This window comes from Seriola aureovittata, chromosome 11 (genome assembly GCF_021018895.1).
Source record: "Seriola aureovittata isolate HTS-2021-v1 ecotype China chromosome 11, ASM2101889v1, whole genome shotgun sequence".
NCBI classification, from domain to species: Eukaryota; Metazoa; Chordata; class Actinopteri; order Carangiformes; family Carangidae; genus Seriola; species Seriola aureovittata.
The window spans coordinates 14,919,432-14,939,690 of NC_079374.1; the positions used below are offsets into that span (position 1 = coordinate 14,919,432).

At 39.8% G+C, this 20,259-nt stretch overlaps 2 protein-coding genes across 3 annotated transcripts; both read left to right on the top strand.

Moving 5' to 3' along the window:
* The first annotated feature begins 237 nt into the window (after positions 1-237).
* ifih1 (interferon induced with helicase C domain 1) lies at positions 238-11,007 on the top strand. 2 transcript variants are annotated; one of them, XM_056388814.1, is made up of 16 exons: positions 238-803; positions 1,051-1,228; positions 1,496-1,639; positions 2,230-2,295; positions 4,120-4,328; positions 5,006-5,216; positions 6,256-6,473; positions 6,997-7,098; positions 7,206-7,329; positions 7,421-7,636; positions 8,229-8,485; positions 8,578-8,727; positions 8,830-8,991; positions 9,093-9,286; positions 9,417-9,510; positions 10,009-11,007. In XM_056388814.1, the coding sequence occupies exons 1-16, from the start codon at positions 369-371 to the stop codon at positions 10,204-10,206; spliced, it is 2,958 nt and encodes a 985-aa protein (XP_056244789.1). In that variant the 5' UTR covers positions 238-368; the 3' UTR covers positions 10,207-11,007. The 2 variants fall into 2 exon arrangements, with proteins under 2 accessions (XP_056244789.1, XP_056244790.1); XM_056388815.1 differs by having other exon boundaries at positions 4,123-4,328.
* A 98-nt stretch (positions 11,008-11,105) lies between these two features.
* fap (fibroblast activation protein, alpha) lies at positions 11,106-20,195 on the top strand. Its single transcript, XM_056388816.1, has 26 exons — positions 11,106-11,394; positions 11,621-11,702; positions 12,088-12,177; positions 12,293-12,387; positions 12,513-12,587; positions 12,731-12,783; positions 12,979-13,051; positions 13,311-13,431; positions 14,303-14,457; positions 14,695-14,792; positions 14,917-15,046; positions 15,209-15,247; positions 15,345-15,443; positions 15,549-15,619; positions 15,708-15,761; positions 16,046-16,170; positions 16,389-16,439; positions 17,110-17,208; positions 17,702-17,771; positions 17,864-18,058; positions 18,205-18,259; positions 18,360-18,459; positions 19,060-19,118; positions 19,217-19,289; positions 19,463-19,536; positions 19,730-20,195. The coding sequence occupies exons 1-26, from the start codon at positions 11,392-11,394 to the stop codon at positions 19,829-19,831; spliced, it is 2,241 nt and encodes a 746-aa protein (XP_056244791.1). The 5' UTR covers positions 11,106-11,391; the 3' UTR covers positions 19,832-20,195.
* Positions 20,196-20,259: the final 64 nt, after the last annotated feature.

Here is a 20,259-nt window from a genome sequence, read left to right on the forward strand (position 1 = left end):
TCCAATCAGCCACAAATGCATATTCCCTTACTAACAGCTGGGTACAAACAATAGTCCTTATAGGTCATTGAAACATTTGTCTGAAGTGTTTTACAGGAGTGAACAGCTGTATGTGCTTCAGTGTAATCCATGGGAAATGTTAGGAGGCCTTAGTGTAACGTGCAGAAACTCTACCCACTGTGTTCCAACACTGACATCTAGTGGCCACTTTGAATTCCTGATCGTTTTGGGGAAACGAAAGTGAAAGTTTCGTTTTCTTGGTTATAATCGCAATGAATCGTCAGATGAGCTGTAGGTAGTTTCAAACTTCGCTGCAGCCAAGTCTGTCGCAGTTACTGCTGTCAGAGTTAAAGGTGAGGTGAGTCGTAATGGCATCTGATAATGATGAAACATGTGAGACTCTCATCGAAGACTTTAGGCCGAGGCTGCGAGAGCTAGTTGTGGTGGAGCGGGTTCTGGATCACATTCATTTTATCGAAGGGAAGCAAAAGGAACAGATCAGACAAAAGGCGAGGAGCGAGGGTAACACAGCGGCCGTGGAGCTCCTCATTAACGCAGTCGTTAAGAAACCTCACACCGCCGGCTGGTTCACGGTGTTTGTGGACGCGTTGCAAAATGGGGGTTGCAAATATGCAGCGGACTATATGCAGCTCAACCTCCCGGGGCCTGAGGCGGAGGCAGAGAACGATTACTGTGTCCGGCTTATTCAAGTCCTGTCTCCAGGTCTTCTGAGCATGAAGACCGATGACGTGTGTGATCACTGTTATTCTGAAGACCTGCTCACCCATGAGGACTGTGAGATTGTAAGTACACTGTAGTGAAGGAGATCTGTCAAAACACTGCTGACATTTATTTATTTATTTGTCGACTGTTGAACTGAAACTTTTGTCCTATACATGTGTTTGTGGTTGTTGACCACAAGGTGGCAGACAAATGCACACATCCGTTTTGTAGAGCTCTGCATTTCACTCTGATTGCATAACCAGTCTGCTCCACCTATTATGTTCATCATGTTTCATCTTTTTTTTTTTTTTTTTTTTTTTTTTTTAGATTAGAGCTGAAATAGCAAACAAAGGGTCCATAAGTGGAGCTCGTGAACTTCTGAGAAACATCGTGAGATGTCGACCAGGGTGGTTTTCAACATTTCTCAAAATTCTGCGTGACACTGAACATCAGTACCTGTTTGAGCTGACTGGAGGTGGAGCATCACCTGACTGTGAAAAACCAGGTGACTAATTTTACTAAAGCACACATCGATCATTGGGGAATTCCATCAATCTTTTGCAATCTGTCGGTGTAGAAACAAGTCCATGACTACAGCTGAGTGCTGATCATCCTCACCCCAACTTTATTAGAGCTCATAGACTTATGATTCATTAAAGTGTTACAAGCAATTATCAATGATAATATCTAATACACTCAAAGCTATCTTCTTACTGTTGTTTAGGATTCAATTCTCCAATTCCAAAATGTTTATAAATTTATTTATTCTTAGGCTCAGATGAGAAACTTCCCTCCCAGAAAGATGAACCCAAAGGAAGCGAAGGCGTCACATGGGAAAATCCGGCATCAACTGAAAGCCGCTGCAGTAGCCCAGACTTTATGGACACCAGCACAACAGAGGATCCTGAAGACACAGGTCTCACAGAGAACCTCTGTTCAATGACAAGTGAAAAAAAAAACACATAAAGATATCACTTATAACAGCTGACAGCAGTCAGAGGGGGGTCCTGATTGAGTACATGTTGAACAAATCAGGTCATGTAACTGGGTGTGTTACTCTTAGTGGTGTCTAACCACGTAGATGGTTTTCATTTTATGTATAAAGGTGTTACAGGGTCATGTTTATCAGTATTGTATTGAAAGTACTTTTTCTTTTTTTTTAAAGAAAAAAACTGCAACCACATGTGTGGGTTATCATGGGTAATTGGGGCGTTGCTTTAAAAAAAATATAATGTAATTTAAATGTTTTAAAGGGAATTCAGTTCACCTCCCTTATATTGGAGAGAGAGCAGAGGCTGCAGAGACAGAAGTCTCAAATCCCTTTTAAATCTGAAACTAACTGTATGGCTAGGGATGAGTGGTGAAATTAGCTTTTTGGGGGTTGTATTTGTTTTTTTTTGTAATTTGGGTGAACTGACCCTTTAACAGCTGGTGCTGCCAACTACAGTGACTTATCTCCTGCCTTTCTCGACTGTGATGTTTACACCTCGGCTGATATCTTTTCAGACCTGTACGAGGGAGCGAGCACTGACTCCAGACGACTGCCAAACAGCCTGGAGCCCTCACAACCAGGTGGGACTGATTCAAGCTCACTCACCCTTGATGCTGTTAATGTTGTTTAAGAATGTTGGTAATCTAAAAAAAAAAAAAAAAAAAAAAAGCTTGCTCTTGTTCTGCCTCAGTAAGCCACACACAAAAACCAAGCTCAAGTCATAGTAGGAAAACTTTATGTTGGATCTGCAGATGCCTTATAGTATCATAAAGGCATTGTGTAGTAGTGGGAATGTGCTGCAAGTGGAACATTTATCTGTCCTGCCGGCTTGACACCAAAGAATATGTTCCATGTGTGCACCATGATGAACCGCATAGAGGCCAAAGAGGTACAGAGCATAGCCAGCGCTACAAATTAAAACCACATGCTGATTCTGTATTGGCGGATTGTAGAGAAATGTAAAGGAGCATTTTAGTTTGACTCGTTGTGTAGTGGGGCCCTCCTCTACACCTCTAGGTTTATATCATTTTTAAATTCTTTGATTATTTCAATAGCCACTGCATCAGCATCGTCTGTCTTTGCACTGTCATCATATGAAGTGCTTAGCTGACATTCTTTTCACACAATGAATGATTGCTTCAGGGATAACCAGCCCAGAACAGAGGAGTGGCACATAATGTGGACTAATGAGACAACGGAAATGATCATATGAAAGGAAGAAACGGAGGAAGTGTCTTTGCTTTCATTAATATAAGGTTACAGTACCGTTTGCCTCATTTATTTGAGTAATACCTTATACCTGACCGTTGTCGGCCAGACTGCTTAGTTTGAACAGAGCAGATTACATATAAAATTGTTCCACCAGTCTGTGTAAAGTGCAAAATTGTTTGTGGGTCATCAGAAATAAACTGACTCACACTGACTCACACACAGACTGACTGACACAGGCCCATGAGTTTTCTGTTCTTCTCGCTGACTGTTGACTTTTCTGTAATAAGTTTAGCATCTGGGAATTGCTGGTAGAATTTCAGGGGGCTAGAAAGGCCACTGTTTCCTTCTTATTGTTGTTAAAGCTCTATCTCTCCATCGGCACAGACATGTATTTACTTAATGTAGTTGCTTGAAAGAGCACTTTAACCTCTGGCATACTAAGTCTGAGGAGGAAAATTAAAAGCCGTCTGCACTGCTGAGAAAAAAAAGTAATGTTCTGGGGGTTTGAACTCATAACTGGGGGGAAAGGGTTGTAGGGCGGGGAGGGGGCAGGGTACATGAACATTGTGCATGGTTCCTTAGTCATGTTTTATCCCTGGCCTAGACAGAGCAAGTGAGTTATAGCTTACCAGCAACTTAAGGGCTGACTGATGTGGATCAAAGCAAGTCTGCTGTCCTCAAAAACAATACCAAAATGACACAGGATGAAATGATACACCCCAAGCAATTTGACATAATATGATTAATAAATACATATAGATGTTGGCTTGTGTAAGGAAAAACAGTGCCTGATGTTTGATTGTTTTTGGAAAATTTCAGGCATTTCAATTGGCTCATGGGAAATCTTGTAGTAGATTCTGGCATAGTTTTTAAATCTTGGGAATTTATGGTTTGAATGAAGCAGAAATGGTCCAATAGTGTCTCTCAGTGACATGATTTATAGTGAACAGTGTTCATGTCTTAGATAAGACATGGTTTTATGGAAGTTCCACTCTGTGCTTATGTTGGTTTTGTAAAGTGTTCGGACGGTTCAGAGTTGGGTGTGTTGCTCTATGTGTTTTGACAATTTAATAGCAGCATTAAGAAAACATTCCACTACAAGACCAAAACCACCAACAATGACAAGCACAGTCTTTTCCTGCCTGTAATTGTGGGCTGCTGACATGGACATAAGTTTTGTCTGTCTGACCCAGCAGCAGCCAGAGGCCGAGAAGACGCTGATATTGTTCTTCGAGATTATCAGATGGACGTCGCAAGACCTGCCTTGAAGGGGAAAAACATCATCATATGCCTCCCAACAGGAAGTGGTAAAACCAGAGTTGCAGTTTATATTACCATAAAACATCTGGACTGCAGGAGGGCAGAGGGGCAATCAGGAAAAGTGGTTGTCCTAGTGAACAAGGTACAACAACCAATGTCTGGTATACCTGACTTATGGCTTTGCACTATTTTGGTAACCTAATTCTGTCCTTTTTATATCCAAAGAAAACAGTCTATCTTTCAGTCAGTTTGCACATGTGGGTCAGCTCACCACAAATTGCATACCGTAAGGTTTAGATATTCCCCAGCACTTTGTTACTATCTGGCACATATGTGATCTGCTCTGCACTGGAAAAACATCACTCCTTACTCCATTTGTGACTAAAGCTTTTCCAGCTATAAAACTATTAATTTGAGTTTTAAAACAGCTTGAGAAATGGTGAATGGTATGTGACTGAAACTCATCAAAGTGCTTCATTCTCCAATACTAGAAAGAACAGAGTCATAACTTGGCTCTTGTTGTGTCTCTTCCCTGATCCTTAAACAAGGAACAATATAATCTCCTAAATCATTGCACAACTAATTTGAAACCCTGTCCCAGGCAAAGTTTAAAAAAAAAAAAAAAAAAGTTCAGGACATATTTATCTTTACCAAACTGTTAAATGCTGCAATTATTGTGAGCACAAACAACCAACTCTCAAATCACCAGGAGCTTTGTAGTAACAGAAACACTGCAGACATGTCTTGTTTCTCTTTGTTACATTTCTTGACTTTGTATCGCCATCGTCATAAAAATGAATTTGCACTTGTGTCTTACAGATTCCTCTTGTTGAGCAGCACTTCACTGCAGAGTTCTTGCCATTTCTAAAGCAGAACTACAAAGTGGAGAGAGTCAGTGGAGACTGCCAGCTCAAAATCTCTTTCACAGAGATTGTGAAGAAAAATGACGTCATCATATGCACGGCCCAGATCCTGGAAAACTACTTGGAGAGGTCTAACAAAGGAGAGGACGAAGGGGTGAACTTAAGTGGTATGATTTTACAGTGTTTCAGGTTTTATTTTTATTTTTTTAATGTAAAGTAAATTTGATCACACAAAAACCGATGAGCATTCAAAATTAAATTAAGGCCGTGACATCCCACCATTGTTTTTTTTTTCTTTTTTAAATAAAGCTTCCTAAAACCTGCAGCTAAAATCTGTCCAGACTTAAACCACAGACACTGACAGGTTTTGGAATAAGAAGCCACTCAGAGGACTCATCCCCGCAGCGCCTCCCCTGATGATACCTGACAGGATCTTGTCAAAGTATTCCGGCTCTGCTGTTCACTCCTGTTGGCACTCACCACTCCAAGGTGGAATAGCCACCTCAGTGGAACATATGCTGTTTGTTGAAACGCCTGAAAGAGTGTACTTTTTTTTCTTTTTTTTTTTTTTTTCCTATCTCCTGATTTCCAGGCCACACGTCTGTTCAAGCCATCAGTGTGTGGCTGATCAAATTCACATGAGAGCTGCTATCACCCACAGTACATCAAGCTGCCACTCTCCATCCTCTTTTTCTCCAGGGAGATATTTGTATCACTCTGGGTAAACTTGTATATGCGCATTTACACTTTTGTAAAATACAAAGTAGCTTAAGTTGTTCTTGAAGTCGACACTTTCCCAGCGTATGTTATTGTGTGGCTTAAACTGCTGCTTCAAAAATTCCTGAAAAAGGCGCCGGTTTGTGTGGGAGGATCTTTCTTACAGAGAGAAGCTATAATCTGTAAGGGAAAGAATCACCTCTATTTGTTTAAGAAACGTAAATAAATAAGATTAGAATAGCACTGCTTGGTTGAGAAAAGTCTCATCTTACTTAAGATGTAAGCAGCTTTGTCTCTTGATGATAATGTTACAGCCCCCAAAAAAAACAGAAATGTAAATATTGTTTTAAAGCAAGAGGTAATCTGTCTTTGTCTCTGTTTATTCTCCCTATACTGCAATAAACTGCTCATTTGTCTGTAGCAAGCACATTATCCAGAGCCGACTTTACGTCTCATACAATGTTGTTGTTGTGTCTCCTGCTCATGTAGATCTGACACTGATCGTAATAGATGAGTGTCACCACACTCAGAAAGGAGGAGTCTACAACCACATCATGATGCGCTACCTGAAGCAGAAGCACAAGAACACAAGGCTGAAGAAGGAGCAGAAGCAGACCGTGCCCCTCCCTCAGATTCTGGGCCTGACCGCCTCACCGGGGGTCGGGGGAGCCACGAAAATGGATAAAGCGGTGGATCACATCCTGAAAGTAAATACCATTCTCATCTCTCTGTTCCTACCCAAAAGTGTTCATAGTAAATATTTACTAATGCGATTTAATATAACACCAACAACACCAGGTTTGGCCTCAAAAATCAATTTAAGAGATGAATGACACATGAGCAAACACTGAATATATGCAAATCAAAAAGAGTATTTTTATTGGATTGGTTTACATTCTGCAGCTTTTAAGTGCGTCCACACCTAGCATACTCACGTGTCACTATAAACAGTTTCTGTTTTTCATCTTGTCTACAACTAAACCCTGCCCCACTTTCTCTGACTTAGTCATCAAGGTTCCTGTTCGTCCAGCCAAGCTGCTTCCAATGTTCCACACCGCCTGTGCACGCAGCGCAGCCCTAAAGTTTCCTACTGCCACAGAAAACAGAACTTGAAAACACCCTGTAGATTTTAACTCCTTGTTATACATGCAGAGGTTTAGTAGAAACAGTGTGACAGACATGTATGGTTTTGATTCATTCTTACACTATAAATCTGTGTCTATTTCATAGATTTGTGCAAACTTGGATGCTTCCAAAATCATGACAGGGAGCCTTGGGGAATACAAAAAGGAACCAAGGAAGAAAACTTTAACTGTTGAAGACAGAAAAGAGGTGTGTTTGTTTAACAGATATCAGCGTCGTAACCCTTTGATACAGTTTCTCTATGGAATGGGATTAAGAGTTTTGTATTTTTGTACGACCAAAATGTATTTTTTCAGGATCCCTTTGGTGATGTCATTAAGAAAATCATGAATGCCATTCATACCCATGCCGAACTGAGCCCAACCTGCGACCTTGGCTCTCAGAATTATGAACAGTGGGTTGTTCAAAAGAAGGTAAAAGGTGAGTAAAACTTTTAAGTGGCTGATAACTGATAACAAACAGAGATATAAAACTTGTTTCAATTCTGTTTTATTTTCTTTCTTTTTTTAAGCTACAACAGACGAGGATCACAAAGTGCGGGTTTGTGCGGAGCACCTTCACCTGTACAACGAGGGTCTGAATCTCAGCAACACCATTCGCATGCGTGATGCTTTCAGTTTCCTCAACAAAAGCTACGAAGAGGAGTTGAAGAAAAAAATATCCCCAGATGAGGACCAGAAGATACAAATCACAGACACTGAGAGATTCCTCTTCAATCTGTTTAAAGGTATTGTAGTGTTCTGCTCGCAGCGACTTCTAGTGTTGCCAAGAAAACTGAAACAAAGTAGTTTTTGATTTTATTATGATCACGTCCTTTAGAACTTTAACGCGGTAGTTTGAGGCTTTAGGAAATGCGCTTATTTAGAAGAAAAGATGGATACTGCTCTCATATCTGTTAGGTAAATATAAAGCTATATAAAGCTGGTTAGCTTATCTTAGCATAAAGACTGGAAACAGAGATGAAGCAGCTAGCCTGGCTTTGTTTGAAGGTAACAAAATCCACTAACCAGCACCTCTAAAGGTCATGAATTAACTATTAACTATAACTATTTCTTGTTCAGGAGCAACAAACAAGACATAGTGTGTTAATTAGAAGTGCTAAGTAGGTGGATTTGGGCTAATTTCCCATATTTTTGCTAAAATAAGCTAACCAACTATAGCTATATATTTACACATTAGACATGACAATGTTATCGATCATCTCATCTAACTCAGCTAGGAAGCAAATGAACATATTTCCCAAAATGTCGAGCTATTCCTTTAATCTCAAAAGATGACACAAAGAATTTACCTCGTTCTTCAAAATCTATGTCTTGCAGAGAACAAGGAAGAGCTGCAGACACTCGCACAGAATCCAGAGTATGAAAATGACAGCCTGTCGAAACTACAAAGTAAAATTCTGCACGAGTTCAGCAGCAGGGAGGAGGCCAGAGGGATCATTTTCACCAAAACACGTCGCAGTGCCATTGCTCTCAGCCAGTGGATTCAGGAAAACCTTAAGTTTGCTGACATTGGAGTGAAAGCCTCGTATGTCATTGGAGGAGGAGACCAGAGCGTTGTTAAACCCATGACCTCTGTGAGTGCACACCTCACAAACCACCCTACATTTGCTTCTTGAATCCTGTGCAACTTAAAATCCAATTTACACTTTTGTTTGTTTTAATTCAGGCAGAGCGAAACGACGTGTTGAGCAAATTCCGCAGTGGTGATGTCAACTTGCTGATCGCTACCACGGTGGCAGAGGAAGGTTTGGACATACCGGCCTGCAATTTTGTTATCCGATACGGGCTTGTGACCAATGAGATCGCCATGATCCAGGTCAGTGATTTCAGCAGTCAAATGAGTAAGGACCTGTTGTCTTTCTTAATGATTATTGCTGTTACATACTGTTTGTATTGACTCAGCCATCACCTTTTTCAGGCTGAAGGTAGAGGAAGAGCCGGGGACAGCACTTACACTCTGGTCGAGGTGAAGAACTCTGGGGTGGCTGGAAAGGAGTATGTCAATGAGTACCGCAAGGACATGATGCACAAAGCCATTGACAAAATCAAAACCATGAATCAGGGGGATTATGACAAACAGGTATGTTCACTTCAAAGTTTTATATTTATATTTATATTTATGGAAATTCCTCGTTGCTGTAAGACTGATCTTAGTTATTTTTTCATTTTTCCTTTCATCAGATCTTAGAGTTTCAGATGCAGGCCATATTGGAGGAAAAGGTGAGAGTGACCAAGAAGAAGCACAAAGACATGAAGACTGAGAACCCATCCGATGTGAAGTTCAGCTGCCGAAGCTGCAGCCTAGATGTCTGCTCCGGCGAAGACATCCAGATCATCGAAAACACACACAGAGTCAATGTTACGCCAGAGTTTAGGTAGCAGTTACAAGTTAACACTGACTTTTACATTATCCTGTACCTCTTATGTATGTTAAGTGATGTAAAAACTGTAAACCACTGTTGTTATTCTGCTCTGATCACTAATTACACTTTTTTTTTTTTACAGTGAACTCTTCAATCTGACGGAAAACACCACTCTTCAGGAGCGACTTCTAGATTATGAGACCAATGGCTTCATATCTTGCAAGAACTGTGGGCAGGTAAATGTATTTCGTGATATTTAGTAGATTTAGAGAAGAAGAAAGCTGATTTTTGTATGAACCTTGAAGGAACAGTTCAACATTTTGGAGAAAACCTTTGTTTGTTTTCTTAGCTGGATAAGATACATGCAGCAACAGTAATCAGAGGAACTAGTTTCTGTAATAGTGTACAGCTGACTTTTTAAACAGAATAAGAAAAAAGCAAGCAAGTGAGTCGAGGTCAGCTGTTAATTAAAATAAGCTGCTCAAAATGGGAGAGAGCATGCGTCATACGAATGATATGATACAGCTACCACTAGAGAGATCATGACCGCCTCAGATTATTATTTGAAAGCTGCCCAAAATTATAGCTGAGGGGGAAAGCGGCTGTATGATTGTAAGCATTCATTAGTGCTGTCATTGAACAAGTATTTGCCTACTCAGTAAATAGACATACATATACTACCACATCATCCCTTTATTGTTTTTTTAACTTCTCTTTAACTTCCTCCATTGCAGAGATGGGGTTCAATGATGATGTACCGTGGCATCGAGTGCCCCTGCCTCCATGTGAAAAACTTTGTGGTGACGTGCAGCGGGAAGAAGATTGGCAAATGCACCAAGTGGAGTGAGCTGGCCGTCAAGTTTTCTGCCTTTGACTACGCTGAAAATGCAAGACGGGTGGCAGAGAGCTCTGACGATGACGAGACAGCATGAATTCAAACTATGTAGAATCATGAAAAGGCTGATTACTTAGGCTCATACAGCATGAATTCCCCATCACACTGTGTTTAATGCAAATGCTTTCTTTTGAGTGTCACATTGTCATTAGAGCTGGACTAGCTGGTGGTGGTGGAGCTATTTTATCATCTTACTGATATGTTAATCCACAAATCTCTGCACAATGTGGGTTTGCACTGTGATTGTTTTTGATATTATACTATAAGATATTTACTGGTGAAACACTTGAACAATCGTAAAAATATACAGTATATGTAAGTGTGCATATCTGGTAGACACTAAACTGGGGGGAGGGGGTCGAAAAATAAATAAATTTCCTCTCAAACCCCTGAGGTCTCATGAGACGGGAGCCACTGAGCCTGTGATAGCCCCTTAGAGCCCACCTGTCAACACACATGCAGACAAACAGATGCTGATGATTTTCCATGAAACCCATCTGTTCGTGAGTCACTACTACCGAGCTATTTATAGATCTGGTTTTTAACAATTGTTCCCGACATACAGATAAGATACGTGATATTATTGTCTGGGATGTACGAACCTATAGACCCTCAAGTGTAAAAACTGTGCCCACTATTTCACTTTTTTTTTTCTTTTTTTTTTCTCCATTTATATTTTGAATAATTAATCCACAATATAATAAAAACTCTTTTCCCCCTGAATAACCTGACTTTGCTCATAGTGAAAAAAAACAAAAAAACATTATTGTTCTTATTATGGTGAATTTAACAATGGGTAAAGTATAAATAAACATGTTGGATTGAAGTGGGAGGTAAAGCTGTAGCCGTTACCGTTTCTGCGTTCTCACATGTTGCTGAGTGGTTGACTCGCGCCCTCGGTGAAAAAGCCACTTCCCAAATACCAGCAAGTTGTGCGCTCTTGGAAAGTTGCAAGCTGCTGACTTCAGGGAGTCATCTCTGCCTGGTGTCGGACTCCTCTCAGGAATGCGGCGGGAAGAGTGAGGAGTCTGCCTCAACTGAAGTAGGAGCAAGCTCAGTTTTCTTTATGTTGCCATGTTTAGTTGAAAGTCATTGTTTTGTGGAGTGAGTGTGTGTTGTAACTGTGGGCTGCTTGTCCAAGAAGTCACTTTTAAACCTAACGCCAGCGACCTGTGAGGATTATTACAGGCTGAGATCTTCACTGCGACTCCCATCTGGCATCATGGTCAGTAAATCGATTTACTATCCGCTTCTAGTAGTGAAAAAGTTTTATTCATACAGAGAAAATATTTGTAAATGAAGGATTAGCTCCTGTAGACGGTGTCAAACTCTTTTAGGGTAAATTAGTTGGCTGCTAAACGGGAACCTGCAACGTCAGCTTGTGTTGTGTGATTCCAGAGAATTTCAGGGTGTGTGTGTGTGTGTGTGTGTGTGTGTGTCACCTTTCACAGGGCTGCAACAAGGTGCTGTGGGGGGTGGTAGGAACTGCTGTCGTCATCACGTTAATAACGATCCCGGCAGTTTATTACAGCAGTAAGTCAGAGCTCAGGCCTGTCTGTTCATTTCTGTCTGTCTGTCTGTCTGTCTGTCTGTCTGTGTTTGTGCTGCCTGTCAGTGTGACAATAACCAAAAACGGTCTGTAACAAAGATGCCTGCATGTTGTTCTGCCGAAAATTGTTCTTTTTTTTTTTACACAGTGACAAACTTGTGACAGAACAGAAGGCGATTATATGACTTATATTAACTGTGTTTTTATGGGGGGGGTCATCAGCGTAATACCATTCCAGCGCCACCGTGTGGAGGGTTTCTCTTTTCAGATTTCACAGTAAAACTGTTCCACTTGTCACTTTCTGACATTGTTCTGAGCAGCAAAGCTCTGGTGCTAAATTGACGCAGCATCTCATCTGCATCATTTCAGAATCTAATGGCATCAAAAGGCCATTCACCCTTGAAGATTACTTCAATAACACCATAAGGTGGAGAGCCTACAATTTGTATTGGATATCAGGTACCAGTCAAGTCACCTTTGTTGTATAAGTAGTTCTTTTGGGCAGCGTAATATAAAACTCTCCATGTTGTGTACAAAGCTCTCACAAGAGTATTCTTGTCCTTCCTATCTGCAGATAAGGAATATCTGCATAAAACAACAGAGGGGAATGTCTTTCTCCACAATGCTGAAACAAATGAGAAGTCGCTATATTTGAGCAATTCAACCTTTGTAATATATATATATATATATTTTTTTTTTTTTTTTTCAAATATGATCTTTTTTTAACAACAAACAATTTTATCAATGCTGAACAATATTTCATACTAATATTTCCATAATGATTTTCACTGTAGGCCCAAGTGGATGCCGCACATTACATGCTGTCTGGTGATTATAAATATGTCGCTTTTGAAAGCAATTACACAAAGGTGAGAAAGCCCTCCAGTTGCCTTTTTTTTCCCAATAGTTCAACTTTTCAAGTGGTTCAGTGTAAATGTCACCTGACGTCTGCGCATAACAAACCTGATCCCAGAAGTCTGAAAACTGAGATTTGTGCTTTAACATCCAACAGAAATGGAGGCATTCATTCACAGCCTCCTACTCCATCTATGACAGGGAGCGTTCGTAAGTACCCACGCTTTATTGTGAAGGTATTGCTCTTAAATAGCAGGATTTCAAAACTCAAACAAATGAAAAGCAGGTGCAACTGAATTTTTTTTTTTTTTTTGTTACAGTGGCAATGTGTTAGATTCAGACAAAATTCAAACAGAGTGATAGACAGTGATTATGATCCTCAATCATTTTCATATTTCATTGCAGAACATTTGTTACGCCTGTCAATATTCCAACTGTTGTGCAGTACTTTGCCTGGGCCCCAGCAGGACATAAATATGTAAGTTTACACCATGCCATCACGTACCCTTGTCCTCACATTCAGTTGAAGTGAATAATTTTGCAGCTACTTCTACATCACTGGTTTTTACATATGCTTCCTCTATGGGTGATGCAATAATGGGCTGATTGCATTTGGCAAAATAAATAGAAAGTCCTGTAAGACTGTGAAAAACATGTGTCTGTGATTATGTTTATGAATCCGAGTATGGATTTGGATTTAAATTAATTGAAAACTCAAACTACATCGTATTTCGCAGGCTTACGTGTCAGACTTCAACGTTTTTTTCAAATCTGACGTCAATGCTGAAGCTGTACAAGTGACTCACAATGGGAAAAAGAATGAGATCCTTAATGGTGTCCCTGACTGGGTGTATGAGGGTAAGTAATGTTCACTGTTCTAGAGGTTTGTAAATTTAATTCAAATTCAAATTCAAATAAGCTTTATTGGTATGACAGATCCGAAACCCATATTGCCAAAGCGGTACAGAAAATTATAAACATTGACAGATGATTGATTAATGATTATACAATAATATGCAAATATCAACAATAATATTAAATACAATATAATAAAAGGCATTTTTTACAGATGTAATCACACAGAAACTTGTACTACAGAGCTTATTTCTCTCAGGTTATGACAAGATTTAACATATTTTGCAGCTATTACTGCATATTGACTTTTCTCCCCACGTACAGTAGATAGGACAGTTTCTGTAGTTCTAGGAGGTGGATAAACTCAGGATATAAACAAATGTTTTTTGTTTGTTTTTTTGGAAGAAAACTTCTCTCAAATCCTTATATCTGTCACAATATAATAGGAAGTTAGATTCTGTCTCAACTTCTCTTTTATGACAAAGTGAGCACAGCCTGGCCTCCCAGGTTGTTTCCACTTAGTCTGCACATTGTCAGCCTTTTCCTTAGTTTTCTATTAGTCACGGTGGTGAGGTACTCTGCCGCCATGTACTCTCTGTTTAGAGTCAAACAGAATTTTAATTTACTTTGTGATTTGGTGGTTTCATTCCAATATTTGTGCAACTTTTTGTATTGATTGATGATTCGGTCGGGCCAGATTGTTTTTGGTGTGTGTGGGCAGAGCTTCAGCAGCAGGTGGCATAAGGGACTCTGATCTTTGTTCAACTGGTGGCACTGAAGGGCTTTGTACTGGTAGGAGTACCATATAACATCTCTGTCTAAGTTAGTTACTGAGTGTTTTTTTGTTTGTTTTTTTTCCCTCCAACTATTTCAGAGGAAGTGTTTGCATCTAACGGGGCAATATGGTGGTCGACAACTGGGAGATTCTTGGCCTATCTGGAGTTGAATGATACAGAAGTTCACAAAGTGGAGTTCTCTTGGTATGGATCTGAGCAATATCCTCAAACAGTGGCTGTTCCATACCCAAAGGTGGGATTTGTATATGTCTTTCTCAAGCATGTTAGTGGTAGTAGTTATTAACAGGGAAGATACCAATTAAGAGATCAAATGTTGTAGTTTACACTAAAAGTCAGTATCTACTTATATAGCAGAAACTCTAGAGGCAGTTCTCTGTTCACATTGCCCTCTCCGTAATGAATCATCCTCACACTCTCATGACATATGCTTATTCATCAAGAATGTATCATATCATTGTGTTTGCTGAAGGCTGGATCGACACTTACCAAGGTGAAACTGTTTGTGGTTGATACAACAAATCCATCCCGCCGCACACAGGTGCTCCCTCCTGCATCCATCGCGTCCGGGTCTGTAGATTCTTCGGTTCATAGCATCACTTAAATCCTAAAACATTTAAAGCAGAGGCAAATACAATATCTTCATGGTCTGCCTTGTGTGAAAACCTTGTCACTTTCTGTTGCCTTTACTCAGTGATCACATTTTGTGCTCAGTGACCTGGGTTACAGACGAGCGCGTCGCTGTGCAGTGGCTCACAAGGAAGCAGAATTACGTGGTTGTGCAGATCTATGACTTTGATGGGAGCAGCTGGAAAGAAGTACAGGTATCTGTCCCCTCTCTAATCACCTGCCTGCTCAGGGTCAGTCTTAAACGGTGTCCAATTAGATGATTTCAAGGATCATGATCAATGAATTGACTTGTTGAATGTTCATGGCAGTAAATGCTGACGCACCGGACAATGTCTTCATGTGTCTACTCTCTATAGAAATTCGAGCAGACAAGCAAGACAGGTTGGGTCGGCCATGTAAGTTTCCAAAAAAACGTTACCACCACTGATGCCATTAATTGATCCTCGGCATTTGATTTGATGTATGACTATAAGATATTTCCTTGTTTTTCAGTACGTGCCCTTACCTCTTTTCTTTGCTGAAGATAACCTCAGTTTCTACAATGTGATGAGTGACACTCAGGGCTACAAACATATACATTATGTGAAAGATGTAAGTATTTTCAATTATAATCACATGAAAATATACTGTCCAGTCGCTTTCATATTATGCCTTTAGTCTTGAGTGTTATATTCATATCAAGAGTGTTTTGTTAAGGGCAAAGCACAACCTATTACCTCTGGGAAGTGGGAAGTCATCTACATATCCAAATTAACAAAAGATGCCATGTGAGTAATCATACTGTACATTTCTTGGAAAACTACATGAAGATTAAAAGAATATTAGAAAGTAAATATGTAAATCTCTTTTCCACAGATATTTTGTGAGTAATGAGTACCAAGGAATACCTGGAAAGAGAAATTTTTACAAGTAAGCAAATTGTTTTTATCTGTGTAATGGCTAATCTAATTCTCTTTTTAGTTATTATTTTCATTTTATTTTTGCAGCATTTTGCATTCTTCATATTAGTTTTCCTTTTGTACCAGTTAATGTCAACATGTGTATTTACTCATGGATCCCAAGAAGACTAGCAAACACATTAGCCAAAGCTAACTGGGATCAATGAACAAGAGAGAAGATACTACATGTTGCAGCATTAGCACGAACTGAATTTCATAACTGACACGAGTTGCTACACTTGTGTTGTTGATCAGGGTTATGATTGGAAGCAGCCCGTCTACCCCTCAGTGCCTCACCTGCGATGTGTATAAGGACAGGTGTCAGTACAACTCGGCTTACTTAAGCTTTGATGCCTCTTACTTCCGAATGGACTGCTTCGGTAAGTTACCCCCCCCCCCCCCCACACACACACACACACACACACACTCCTCTAAAGCAATGATTCATCCATGGTCAATGTGTGGGAAATAATTTGTGGTGTGGAGCATGTGTGAACCATAATCTGAGCTAAATTAGGCATCGCTAAAGTCGGACAGAAGACTTGATGTGTCATCAACTATTTGTACATTTCCTGTTTTTTTTTTCTCTCTTCTCCAGGACCTGGATTGCCCCTCTACACACTCATGGACAACAGGGGCTCAGGTGCACGTACGTATCCTGGCAAGATTTACCAAGTTTCATGCTTTGACCCCAAGCCCACTGTTGAATTACTTATCCCATTTTCTGTGCTGGTCAGATGTTCACAGATAGACAGATTGCTATTTATATATATATATATATATATATATATATACATGTACTAACTGTCTTTGGTTGCACATAACTGATTGTACGCTAGACTAGACCAGGTTTGGTTCCAGTAATCAAAAACAGTTACACACATTTTGTTTCTCATGACTAATGCAAACCTGCCAAAGTTTCTTGTTGTTATTTTCACACCTTAAAATGATCTTTGAAAATGCACTTCTGCAAACCACACTAGATGTTTGTGGTGGATTTGATGGACTCTCATTTTGTTTATAGACCTGTTATTTTCATGCATTTACTGACTTTTGTAACCACAGTACACATTTGGTTTGAATACAGTTCCAGCTTGAGAAACAAACAAAGTAGGCTAAGAAAAAAAAAAAAGAAGAGGACCACAAGAATGAGAAGGGCTCATTGCATGGCGTCACCGGTGATGATTACACCAAGCTCGACAATGTATTTTGTATATGTTTTTGACGTAATACTTGAAATGATTTTCTGTTTGCTTTTATATTTGATATATTATATAAAATTATATTTGTTTTTCTCTTATCTTTTTTTTTTTTTTTAGAGCTCTCCGTCCTTGAAGACAACAAGGAGCTGGAAGATGTTCTGTCACAATTCCAAATGCCAAAGATGCAGCACGGCACACTGAAGATTGCAGGATTTGGTGAGACAATACATGTTTGAACGTCCCCTCCAGAAATGTTTGAAGACATATTTGCTTTGAATGATGATTTGATTTTTAATGGTTTTTCCACCAAAAAAAAAAAGGAACTAGTTGAAAATTCCTTAAAGCACATTTCAGCCTCCTAGTGTCCAACTCTGCACATACATCACTGTGCAGGGTGAATGTCAAACATCCAAGTAAAGTAACACACACGTTTGTCGGGATGGGGGTCGTGTAGTGTAGGGGGACTACAGTTGATCATATAGGAAGTTCCAAATGAGGGTTTTACTGTTAATGTTTTAAAAAGTGACATCCTCCCTTTTAAAGACTTAAAGCATTTAATATAATTGGTGGATTAGCGTTGGAGTAAAGATTTTCTCCGCAGAAACACTGATGTTTATAAGATACTAAATTTAGATGGATACATGTTATTTCATTTTCTAATTACACCTTCATATTTGACATTTCCTAACCTATGTTTTTCTCGCCACAGATCTTTGGTACCAAATGATGTTGCCACCAAATTTTAAGAAATCTAAAAAATATCCTCTTCTCATCGATGTGTGAGTGAACGACCCTCCTCTGCAATACATCCCATTATAACCTAGTGAACATCTTTTAATGAGACAATACATGCTGTTGCTGTCCTGTGCAGGTACGGTGGCCCCTGCAGTCAGAGAGTGGACTATCGATTCAAGCTGAACTGGGGCACGTACCTCTCCAGTTCACATGGGATCATCTTCGCCAGCTTTGATGGAAGGGGGAGCGGCTACCAAGGTGATGAAATCTTGCATGCAATCTACCGGCGTCTTGGGACATTTGAAGTGGAAGATCAGATAACAGCTGTGAGGTAAACATCCAGTCACCTATGTGACATCACACGCATTGCACCATTCATAAAAACATGATTACTGTGAAGGTAAAACTGTGGGTTAGTTGATCTCCAAATATGTCTCTATTGCTTTTGCTGGATAATAAATGATTTCTGTGTTATAGGAAATTCATTGACATGGGTTTTATCGACAAAGACAGAATAGCAATATGGGGCTGGGTAAGTTGTGCTGTGTCTTGTTGCTCTCTATATTTCTCACATACTTATCTTCGTATTTAATGTTGTTGCACTAATTAATTTCATCCCTTCTGATCTTCAGTCATATGGTGGTTACGTGACCTCAATGGCCTTGGGTGCTGGAACTGGGCTCTTCAAGTGTGGAGTAGCAGTTGCCCCAGTTGCAAAGTGGGAATATTATGGTGGGTGTACATGCGTGCATACTGTAGTATATATTTCTACAGTTTATTCTGCGAGCACAGTACTCCTTCTTTGACGTCATTTCTGCACTGGAATTAAAAGATTTCTTCACCGATTTAGCAGTACACTCTTGCAGCTGATATACTTTCTTTTAACTGCGTGTTCTGATGTGCATCATGGCTACGGCACATGTCCTGTACTCGTTGGGAGCATGGGTTCAGCAGGTCCTCAGAAATAAATGCTGTGCATCCAAGAGGTGCAATTCACCACATGACCGGTTGGGGGGGGGGGGGTAGTGTATGAACAGACACTTGTTATTGAAGCTGTCGTCTACGTGTACGCGTTGAAAAAACACAGCAACCTTATGGCGTTGTCAGACTACTCGTGGACAGTTTTGGCAAACACACTACCCATAATGCAATTCGACTGCTGACAGTTTAGTCAGAAATTTGATCTTCTGGGAACTTCTCTGCTTGAGGGTAGCAGCTTTAATGCTACTTCCCAAGACCTGTGAACAGGTTTTGATGTGTGAAGTCAGTGTGATATAGTTTATGTTTGCATAGTGTGCACTATACAGTTGTGGTATTGGTTTTATTTTGCAGATGCAGTCTACACTGAACGCTACATGGGGAAGCCCACAGAGAACGCAGACGCTTACACAGTAAATATCAAACTGTGATAATCATCTTTTCAAACTGCAGCACATTTCTGACTCGAGGCACGTGTGGTTAACTGTAACATGTTTCTTTTGTTCAACAGAATTCAACTGTGACGGCCAGAGCGAAGAACTTCAATACTGTAGACTATCTATTGGTTCATGGCACAGCAGATGGTACGTTCATTCGTTTCATTCAAATACTCTTCACCTTGACATGTGATAGCTCTATTTCTGATCAGTGTACCAAGTAACACACTAAAGCCTTGAACAAACAGACTCTGTTTGCCTTGATGGAAACTTGAGCTTCGATGTTCAGTCACGTAGTGACAGCACTGTCTTTCCTATAGACAATGTCCATTTCCAGCAGGCAGCACAGATCTCCAAAGCTCTGGTGGACGAGCAAGTGGACTTTGAGACGATGGTAAATATTGGCTCAGGGAAGTGGGAAGATTGGCAATGGTGTTGATTTAAAGAAGGTTTCAAATAGAAAAAAATGTGTATTATTATAAACAGTCTAAAATATACATTTTTCAAAATGTGCATGCGATACATATGCTTTACATGTGAATCTGAATTTTGCTCTATGCACCAATATGATTTTGTGTTTATTTCAGTGGTACACTGACAAGGATCATGGTCTCAGTGGATCAGCCCTGCGTCATACATACAACCACATGAGTCTCTTCCTGCAGAAATGCCTCCTTCATCCCAAATAGATGTGAAGAATGTAACAGCATTTATAGTGAAGATCATCACAGTGTTATTTTGTGTTCTAATTAGTGTATTTTTTTATGTTATTGATTTTCTGAACTGTCCAGTTGAACGTTTTGTGGACGTTTTAATGCGCAATGGATATTCGATTACTTGTACAAATGAGCGTTTGTATTTTTTGTGGAACTTTCGTCAGAATATGTGATGTTTAAAACATACTAAATCCATTGCATGCATTTATAGTCATTTTGTGAATATGATAACATACAATATCAAAATTGCACTGCACTGATTTGTTGTAGAATGCTGTCATTTATGTTGCAGTCGTGTTGTAATGAAGGTAAAATAAACATAATTTTGAAATATTCATTATTTACTATTTCATTATTTGATTATTTTAACATGAAAATTATGAAGAAAGAATATTAGATTA